The sequence below is a fragment of the Cyclopterus lumpus genome, chromosome 5 (assembly GCF_009769545.1).
Source record: "Cyclopterus lumpus isolate fCycLum1 chromosome 5, fCycLum1.pri, whole genome shotgun sequence".
NCBI lineage: Eukaryota > Metazoa > Chordata > Actinopteri > Perciformes > Cyclopteridae > Cyclopterus > Cyclopterus lumpus.
The window spans coordinates 20,276,862-20,287,597 of record NC_046970.1 but is presented as its reverse complement, the minus strand read 5'-3'; the positions used below and the strand labels follow the sequence as shown (position 1 = coordinate 20,287,597).

General features: G+C 41.2%; 2 protein-coding genes across 2 annotated transcripts; both read left to right on the top strand.

Annotated features, from left to right (window-relative positions):
* Positions 1–1,060: 1,060 nt before the first annotated feature.
* Positions 1,061–3,633, top strand: pxmp4 (peroxisomal membrane protein 4). The gene is made up of 4 exons (XM_034532774.1): positions 1,061–1,213; positions 1,471–1,533; positions 1,670–1,868; positions 1,979–3,633. The coding sequence occupies exons 1-4, from the start codon at positions 1,101–1,103 to the stop codon at positions 2,240–2,242; spliced, it is 639 nt and encodes a 212-aa protein (XP_034388665.1). The 5' UTR covers positions 1,061–1,100; the 3' UTR covers positions 2,243–3,633.
* A 1,123-nt stretch (positions 3,634–4,756) lies between these two features.
* tgm5l (transglutaminase 5, like) lies at positions 4,757–10,398 on the top strand. The gene is made up of 14 exons (XM_034533724.1): positions 4,757–4,886; positions 5,057–5,239; positions 5,344–5,577; positions 5,819–5,937; positions 6,550–6,678; positions 7,030–7,207; positions 7,411–7,546; positions 7,782–7,885; positions 7,984–8,223; positions 8,320–8,376; positions 8,470–8,679; positions 8,781–8,938; positions 9,375–9,511; positions 9,929–10,398. The coding sequence occupies exons 1-14, from the start codon at positions 4,880–4,882 to the stop codon at positions 10,080–10,082; spliced, it is 2,046 nt and encodes a 681-aa protein (XP_034389615.1). The 5' UTR covers positions 4,757–4,879; the 3' UTR covers positions 10,083–10,398.
* Positions 10,399–10,736: the final 338 nt, after the last annotated feature.

Below are 10,736 nucleotides of genomic sequence, written 5' to 3'. Positions count from 1 at the left end.
TTTCACAATATCCTACATACAAGTCATTGCTTTTGCTTGTATGTTTCTTCTAAATAAGTATAATTTATTTGCATACTGTCCCCTTTTTAAAATATGAACAATGTGTGCCCTTCCCCAACATTGTGATCAAGTACTATGCTTGTACAGCCTGAACATTAGAATACTGCTTATACAATAATGTAACAGTAATTAACATCTAAAAGTACAATAACATACCACTCGGAAGAACAGGCATTCTGCACAAGTTCCTTTAATTTTGATATTTTCCTAATAATTCTTATAAAATAATACAATAACATTTTAGATGCATGACTTTACTAAAGTAAAGGATGTGAATACTTACTCATACTGAAGGCGATATGGTAGCTGATACTTCTGTAACCTTTGGCAGATGCAGCACGGTGAACACAGTATTTCAATATAATGAGGTTTTATACTTCTACTCTGTAACATCTCAGAGGCAGCTATTGTACTGTTTACTACACGACAGCTTTAGTTACTTTTCAGGTTTAAATGATTTTCATACACTCGCTGACCAGGGAAAACCATATCTCCAAAAAAATGTGTGTTTTTGAATGTGAATGTTTCTGATAAACTGAATGATGAAATGTTCCTTAATGTGTTAAGAACATCCTCCTATTTATTTCTCCTGCTTCTTCTTTCCTAATAGTTAAACACTGATGGGTAACATTTTACTGCGCAATTAATTTTACTTTTTTTTACTGATAATACACTTTTGCATTATGACAGTATTGAATGCAGGATGTTTACTTGTAGTGGAGTATTTAAAGTTTAGTATTAGTATTTAAGTTAAAGCGATCTGAATAATCCAACCACTGCAAAACAGTTATGCATTCCTCTCTAGCCTAATTTATTTAATTCGTTCACACAGATAATCAGTTCAACTTAAAAATTGGACTTCAAACTTTTAACATAAATTGTTAATTCACAAAACGCACACTTTAAAAAACACAAATCGTAGCCCAGTTTACATAGGAACCTCAAGCTATGATGCTGCACTGCGGTCCATATTTGCTGTGACACACCGTGCTGGAACGTGTGCAACATGGAATAGTGTCCGGTCGACTGTATTGCCAATCATGGCAGGTCCTGATCTGATTAACACTCTTCTGTACACTGTCAACAACCTACTGCAGCAAGAGAAGTACAAAGCTGCGTTGGCAGTGTTGAAGGGATTCAGAAACGGCGCCGTGTAAGTGAACATATTAATATGTTAACTTAACTTAACGTTGTATAGTTAACCCCTGCACCACATAGCTAGGTTAGCTAGTAGCTAACAGCTGTAGTGCAGTGGTGGCGGTCTACAGCAGCTTGGAGCCCCGGTGGCAACGCATTAAATAGTATTAGCTGCACGAGCAGCACCGTGGATGTTTGACCGTGTTTTGTAGCCAGTTGTGTTTCCAAACAGCACCGACATTGTTGACACTATATATGTATTTCTCCATTCAGATATGGGGCCAAAATCAGAGCACCACATGCTCTGGTAATGACATTTCTCTTCAGAAGTGGCAGGTAAGGATTTGAGCAGTGACTTTTTATTTTTTAAAGAAACAGTCCCTTGCTTTCACAAAGCTCGTCTCTAAAGTCTCAACACTGTCGTCGTCTCTCTCTCTCTCTCCCCCCCCCCCCTCTCCTTCCTTCTCTCTAGTTTGAAGGACAAGCTCAGAGCCATTCTGAAGGCCACGTACACCCACTCCCGCAACCTGGCGTGCTTTGTGTTCACATACAAAGGACTGCAAGCCTTGCAGGAGAGATGCCAGGGAAAGAGTTTGCAGTCTCACGCCTTTCTCGCCGCCTGTGTTGGAGGATGGTTAGTGTTCGGAGATAACAACAACATCAATAGCCAGGTATGATTATGCCTCTTGATCCTATCCGTACATCAACAAGACACATCGTCACATAAACTCAAGACGGCGCAAGTGTTCAGTCAGTTAAAACGCTTTTTGCTCTTCTCTAGATCAACATGTACTTGCTGTCCCGGATCCTGTTCGCCCTCTCTCGGCTGGCTGTAGAGAAGGGACTCATCCCCCAGCCTAAACATGACCCGTTCCCTCTCTTTGCCACGCTTGTGTGGGGCGTTGTCTTGTGGCTGTTTGAATATTACCCTCACACGCTCCAGCCCTCACTGCAGTCCTCCATGAACTACCTTTACCATGACAGCAATGTGTGGCATGACATCACAGACTTCCTTGTTTATAATAAGCCAAGGACTGCTGCTTAGAAATTAAGTAGTTGTTCTCATTATGGACCAGCTCCTACAATACATGAGTTAGTAATTTTTTAAATAATTATTAATATTACAAAAATGATTGAATGTTCCTTCGGATTATAGGGCAGGTTTTTGTATCTTAATGTTTTATTAATTGACAACTGTAAATCTTGTGTGTCAACTCGCACCAAATTTCCAGTGAAATGGAGACCATAATATCTGCTATGAGACAAAATCTGCTTTAAAGGAAACATGTAACCTTTTATCTGGAGGTCCAATCAGTGTTTATGGTAGATGGAGTACATTGACTGAGAGAGCAGATTATAATTGTTTTGCTCGTCGAGCTGTGCAGCCAGTTCCTACATGTACCAGAATGCATTGTGCCTGAGCTTCTGACGCTCTGCCAAACCTGGTGTAGCCAAGTTGTGCCTATACTTGTGCAGGCAATACAATAACAATACAGAAGCTTCATAGACGGCGACAACAACCATTATTTTCCACATTGTCACTGGCAGCGCATTACAGCTTCGCTCCTTTGCTCTCGGCAGCTCCGGTTCTGGAGTCTCTCCGCCGGCCACGAGCTCCACGATGCATTTCTTTCCATTAAGTCAGCTACAATACTGTGAAATGTACACAAAACCTTGTCCATAACATCCTCTGCATTTCAAATTTGTGAGGCCATTTTTGTTGTTGGAAACGTAACTAGTTTACAATACTCGAAGAGAAGTTAGGTTTTTGAGCACCCTCTGACCCCCAGAGGAATGCTGAAATAGTCTGGAGTTCTTCCTCCCACCGACTACGTCATTGTTATGTCAAATGTTGGTGCTGAACAGAAACAGCAGATTTTGCAGTTTTACTGTTTAAAAAAAAAATTCTGTTGGTAATTTCTGTGATTTTTTTTTTTATTACCAGTGCTATGTCACTAAATAAATACTGCTGCCACAGAACAAAAGACAAAAAGATGATTTAAAACCGACTAAAACGTTTGAAACTAAAATTCAATTTTAAATAATGGATGTGCTTGTTGAAGTTATTGTCAATGTACTAATATCTATGATGTTTAAAAGCCGAAGGTGTGCCATAATTATATATTTAATGAAGACTGAATGAAATTGTGTTTTGAGTCAAACCGGATTCCTGGTGTTTTTTCTCCAAAAGGCTTAATTATCAGTTTTAAAATGTGATATTCATCCAAAAGGCATTGAGCTCCAACTCAGTCACTACCATAAAGGTTTATTCAACTTTATTGCCTTTGAATGCAGCATCACGTTCTGTGCTTGATACATTTGTGTATTTACTTTTACTTGAGTATTTTCATTGTAATTTCTGTACTTTGCCACAGTTTTTTTTTTTTTGAATCTCGGCTCCACTAATTGCATTTGAAATTAAAGTAGTTATTGCTAAACTAAAGCGTAAGTGTTCTTTTAATAAATGAACCCAACAGTATCTAAAGCAAATGAGCTCTTTTTATCTGTAGTTTTCCCGGTTGCGAAGCAACCGACGAAATAGATAGTTGTCTTGAAGTTTCTTTGCTCAGACGTTGAGTGATACTGAAGGTGCAAAGGTCATCATAGCAGTACTGTGTGACAGAATGAACATAAAGTGTGAATAAAATTCATAATTTACATAGCAATCCATCCGATAATTAGTGTAATATTTCTGTTCGGAACAAAGTGGAGGACAGGCTCAACATCCTGACATTGTTCAAAGTGCTTGCAGGGTATTACTAAATATTGTTCTCGCATTTCTTTAATGTTTTAGTTTAAAAGGTGTTCTCAAGTATTAATATATAACTGATATGGAGAGACCTGCTACATAAATAGACAAAGCAACGATCCTTGTCGTCACATCAAGTCTATATCCAAAAATGCCACCCACTCAAATATGCTGAACATTACATTTTCAGTGGATGACTACTCTACCACTCACACATGATTTGCGCAATACAGATATTTGATCTTTGAGGCATGCATCTGCTCTGGGGCAGAAGTCACAAAGTCACTGTGGCCTTGTGGATTAAAGGGCGTCTGTGTGTAGAGATAGAAAATATACTAGTTGTGCCTCTCTTTAAAAAAAACTATATTACCAATTAAATGACATGTAAGGACTTTTGCCTTGTTGACTTGAGGAATGTTCAGAATTGGATCAAAACAATACCTGTTCAATAAAATCTAGTTAGTGGTAGTTTAGTGATCTTTTGGCTGGGACAAACAGAGTATGCTTAACAACTTAAGTGATGTATCAATTAACCAATAAGTCAATACGAGTCAAACAAATGGATGGGAGGAGTCTTTAAAGCCAGTTGTGAGTGGGCTGCATGGGTCTACAGGTCTGGAATCTGCATTACACAACTTGCAGCATATTCCAAGTGTTTACACCCAACAAACTATGGTAGTCCATGTTCTTCCTCTGGGTGAGTCTGATTGCTCACGTCAGGCTTTACGCATGTCACCGTTTACCTCAAGAGGGGTGTGTTTTCATTCACATAACTTGAAGGTCTTAGTAACAATTAAAGAAAACCAGTTTAATTCGATACTATTGCATGGGAAAGGCTTTGCCCCACCTTGTGGGTGGGGCAAAGGTTTATATAGCAGCAGAGGGAGAAAGCAGGGATATATTACATTGCGAGAGAGAGAGAGACAACAACAAATGGAAGGTGAGATTTGTCTCCAAGCAATTTGTTCTCTCCTCGTTTGTCGGTTTATCAGTTCACTGGAGCGTTCCTCACTTTTGGTTCTCGATCGTTCTGTTTCTATTTGCAGGTAAACACTTTTTCTTTTTATTCAGCAGTATCTTCATTTTGTTTTTCTTCCTCTCCACTTGCAGACTTGAAAATACAAAATGTCAACTTGGAGGAATCCAAAAACCTGGAGAGGCACAGGACGGAGGGCTTCAGCGGCTCCAAGACCCTGGTGGTGCGAAGAGGGGCCCCGATCAGAGTCGGCGTGCAGCTGGAGGGCCGAGCCTTCGACCCCAAGACCGACTCTCTGAGGATCAAAGTGATGCTAGGTAGTCTAGATTTAGATTGCTTGGGGATGAACGGCTCTCGTGTGCGACCACTCTGAACCACAACTTAAAATCCCTTTGCTTAATTGCCTCTCTTCTCTCCTCAGGCCGCCGGTATGTGATAATGCCCGTCACTTTCTCCAAGAAGGTTTCTCCCCGCCGTTGGAAAGCTTACATTGACCCAGAGGACCTGGACCTCCAGAACCCCTCCATATTCATCTCCTCTCCTGCCTCCGCCGCCGTGGGTTCCTACGGATTCCAGCTGTATGTGTTCAGTCAGGGCGTAAAGAAGACCTGCGCGTTCAGCAAATTCATCCTGCTGTGTAACCCCTGGTGTCGAGGTGAGTCAAGGGAGTTCACGATGATGTATTGCATACAGTCATCACTTTTACTCTCATATTAGTTCTTTTTATGGACGTCTGGCCTCTGCTATGCAGAGTGAATCATACCTGAGAGGTGAAGATTCATCAGAGTAAATGTCTGGTGCCAGAAAACAAATACATATAAACGGAGAAAACAAATATATATTTGTGGTGTATGGAGTCGATGTGCTAAATGTCTTTTTGTGTTGGTTTCTTGCAGAGGATGCTGTGTATATTCCCTTTGAGGACCAGAGAGAAGAGTACATCCAGAATGACTCCGGCCTGCTGTTTATAGGGACATCTATAAATATTGTGTCAAGGCCATGGTCCTTTGATCAGGTATTTAAAAGAATTTGTAAAACATATCTGTTGATCAGAACTTTTGCAAATGTTCAATAAGAAAAAAAGAAAAGAAAAGGAAATCACCAGCTTGTTTGCAGCGGAGGTGGTGACTCAACTCTGTGGTTATGTCTCATTATGGAGAGCATGCTGCGTACTAAATGACGTCACTTTTATCCAACTGGTTGATTATTTTTACTGTCTGCGTCACAGTCTGAAGAGACACAATGCATTTTGGGTCAGTTGAATATGTCCAATAAACTAATTTATACTATAATTTAGTGAACATCTAGGCATGTGACTCAAAGTGATGTCATCCTATGAATAGCATGTTGTGATGCGATTTCGAACAGAGCTTTAGACTGTTGATTTTCATTAAGTAATACATGTAGTATTTATTGTGCTACTGTTGTATTTGATTGCATTTCATGTGACGTCAATTTAATTTCTGCAGCCCCACTATAACAAATCACAAAGTTTGCCTCAAGGAACGTTTCATGTGCTTAATCCTTAAATTGGATTACACATTAGGCATGTATTCGTCTATTAGAATATGCACCAAATTGTCATAAAATGTTGATTGTGATTCTCTTATTCCTTCTCCCTGTGTAGTTTGAGCCCGGTGTTCTGGAGGCGTGCCTGAATCTGCTCCAAGTCAGCCCTCAGCACCAAAAGAACAGAAACATGGACTACCTGAATAGAAACAGCCCCATCTACATCAGCCGGGTCGTGTCTGCCATGGTGAGTGCGAAAAGAGTTTAAAAACACAACCACGAATATAGAAGTTCACAATGTGCATAAATCACTAGACGGCAGCGTTCTGTTTCGCCGATGTTTTTTTATTAACTTTGCATGACAATGTGAGCGTCCTTCTGCTTGTCAGAAAGCATGCTGGAGCTTGAACTGGAACACTGTGATCTGCAGATAAACAGATAAACACACCCCTTCTGCAATGTAATAAAAAAATGGCACACCGTAACAGGTTATTAAATTGCCGCAGAGGTATCACAATCACCTGGGAAGATGTGAGGTGTCCCAGTTTGCTTTATAACGTGTTGGGGAACTGAATTTATCTTCTCTTTTAATGTTCAGATCAACAGTCAAGACGACCGCGGTGTGCTGACGGGGAAATGGGAAGGGGACTTCAAGGAAGGAGTGAACCCCTCCTTGTGGACTGGGAGCGGAGACATCTTGACACAGTGGGCCGACTCCGGCTACAGCCCAGTCAAGTATGGGCAGTGCTGGGTTTTTGCAGCCGTCATGTGCACAGGTGATTATTTCATGATCAATCTAAACGGAAATAAAGTCAAACAGTCTTTTGTCTTTACGACAGCAAGCACTATACTTTGTCATGATTGATGTCAAGGAAGTCTCGCACGCACGGATGTTAATTATTTCCATTACGCAATGTTCAGATTTGTTGATCGGTGTGTTCGACGTTCTGCGTCTGTGTGTGTTTGTTTTTTTTTCCAGTCATGAGAGTTCTTGGCATTCCTTGCCGCGTTGTCACAAACTTCAACTCCGCTCACGATACCAACGACAACCTGGTGATTGAGGAATACTACAGCGAGACGGGGCAGAAGCTGAAGCACAGCAAAGACAGCATATGGTCAGTGGGGATTTACCTTTTTAATGATTTCACATGGCGAATATGATCCACACTTTTTTGTGAAAATGCCCACTGGCTTTTTAAACTCTCTTTTTATATTTTTTTTACGACTTTCAGTTCTGAGAGTTCCTTGGCAGAGTTCTCAGTTTAATAAGCCTGAGAACACAGTTTATTACGCTTTGAGAAGCAAGCCTATGCATGCTTTGTGACATGTTATCTTGTCTCTTCTCTACAGGAACTTCCATGTGTGGGTGGAGTGCTGGATGAATCGCCGGGATCTGGGACCAGGAATGGAAGGCTGGCAGGTTTTGGACCCGACCCCCCAAGAGAGGAGCGGAGGTGTGCGACAAATCCTTCACTTCTTTGTTCACGTTTGAACTTGTTCTCTTGACCAAACATTGCCATAAGCTTGCTTTTCCTCCTTCTTTTCATTCTAGGAGTGTACTGCTGCGGCCCAGCCCCGGTCAAAGCAATCAAGGATCGGCGTATCGACCTGTTCTTTGACATCCCTTTTGTCTACGCCGAGGTGAACGCCGACGTCCACGCATTTTTAGTGAGCAAGGGTCGGGTGGTCAGCCACAGCAAGGACACGGAGAGAGTGGGCTCCCTCATCTGCACCAAAGCGGTGGGCTTCCACAGATACCAGAACATCACAGGAGACTACAAATACATCAAAAGTACGAGCCATTCATCATTCATTCATTCATCAAGCGGCTCAATGTTTGCTCTAAGGCATGAATACTTACGTTTTTCTTTCGATCTTGCTAATACAGGCCCGAATTCAACACTTCAATCCAGAAGTTCCACAATGTCAGAGGACTCAACGTCAGGTATATTAGAATTTTGAATACAATAATCCGACTGGTCATCCGTTCAAACACGTGTCATCTCATGCGCTGGCTTTCTTCATGATCATTTCACAGGCTCATCCAAGGGCGTGCTGGTGGTCCTGGACCTGGATAAAGCTCCTGTTGCCGGAGAGCCGGTCCACTTCACGGTGAAAGTGATGAACAAGCACAGGGTGGCCAAGAGGATTAAAGTGCATCTGAACGCCCAGGCGAAAGAATACAACCACAGCCCCTCGGACACCTTCTGGGAAAGCCACGGTGTCGTACAACTGGCACCCATGGAGGGTACATTTTAACACTTTTAAACCTCATCTACAGACTCAAACTTTCACTTCTGAGAGATTGTGGTTTTGAATTTCTTTCTCTTTCTCCCTGTGTCTTTCCAGTCAAGGTCATTCACCAGCAGATCCTCCCAGCAGAGTATGAGGATGTGGTGGGCGACGACGTCATCAACCTCGCAGTCGTCCTGGAGGACCTGGCCAGTCATGAGCGAGTCCTGGCCTCAGAGGAGTTCAATATCGCCAGCCCGCAGCTCGCCATGCAGGTATTGTATTTCAAATTGTTCAAACATGCATAAGTTTAACACAATTTTTTTGCAAAAAAATGTAACATACCAAATATGTATTGCCAAACAAAGAAATAATGTATGAAATTATTCGCACGGCATCTAGAATATTTACTTCTCTGATGTGTGTGTGTGTGTGTGTGTGTGTGTGTGGTGCAGCAGCTTAAGAGTTTTAGGAAATATTTTGTCATTGCACACATTCTACAATGAAATGTGCCATGCAGCTCTTGAAAGTGCTTGAAATGGCTTGAAACTGTAAATGTAACCTTCCACACTTTCACTATATTCTCACACACGCATGCACACACCTGCTATTCAGAAAAAAATACAACGTGTTAAACCTGTGGTGTGAAGTGGCGTTTCTGAGTTATTTGAAGGTAATTATCAGGGTTTACTAACTTCTTTTGTCCTTCAGATTGTAGATGCAGACTCCATTGTGCCTAACAAAGAGCAGGTTGCCATAGTGACCTTCACCAACCCATTTTCTTACCCGGTGAGCGGAGTACTGACTGTAACTGGTGCCGGGCTGATTCAGGGCAAGGTCAACTTCAGGTAGGAATTAAAGACCTCTTGTCCTATTTTGCCATGTACATGTTGAATGATGATTTGTGCCAAACAAGGAATGCTCAAACACAGGAGTGCCCCGGTGACATCGCAGTACAGTACGTCTCTGTTGAAGGAATGTGGGCTCGTTCCACTTGTACTGTTGTGCTCATGTTTGTCTTCGGGTAGGCGTGGCGAGGACAAACAAAATGTACCTGTGTTGACATTGGGGTTGATAATTACTTACAGGCACTGAAGGTTTATTTTAGGCTGCTCGAGCACAATACGTGTGCGATTAGCTATCGACAGTTTAGACATTCACACAGTTATAGTTATAGCGTAGCGGTCACAAACACAATTGGAGCCCGATCTGCAAACTTCGACACGTTGTGAACTCATTTACATATTTTCCGTCTCTTCCTGCAGGATGCTCCCTCTGCGTCCAGGCGGCAGCGTGACGCAGCGCATCATCTTCATCCCCAACAAGGTGGGAACAAAGATGCTGCAGGCCCGCCTGTCACTCTCAGGCATCAGCTCTGCGATCAGGGGCTTCAAGATGGTCCTTGTCAGCAGAGCCTAAATCCTGTTTTTGTACCTTTTTTTTTTTTGGTCAGGTGTCACATTCGGTCGTGACATTTTTGATGTCAGTGTAGTTTTGCTTTTATATTTTATGTTGTAAAAACTAAATCACTCAACTGAAGCAAGATAATGGCCACCAGGTGGCAGCATCAGTCGCAGATTTATGAACATTTATATTATTATCAACCGTCATTTTTTTCTATTGCTTTGTATGATTTGAATGTGAATGTAAATTATATTTATTTAATTATTTATTTATATTAATGTTACTTTTTTAACAAACAAGTTGTGTTTTTTGTATTTGTGTGTGTGTGTGTGTGTGTATATATATATATATATATATATATATATATATATATATATATATATATATATATATATATATATATATATAAAACTGTTTATATATATATATATATAATAAAATCATACATAATCGTATAATCTACTGTCGGCTGTTACTTTTCTTTCTTCTGACTCAAATATAGTGTGTTGTTGCAGTTCTGTTCACTGCCCTCAAGAGGGAGCCCTTTCCTCATATAAGTTTGCTGTAGTTCAGTCTGAATGTAAAACAAGGATCATTCAACTGTTATCTATTTGCCATTCAGTCCCCTCTGAAGTAACTCTGTGAAATGAAATTCAACTCGCCTTTCCC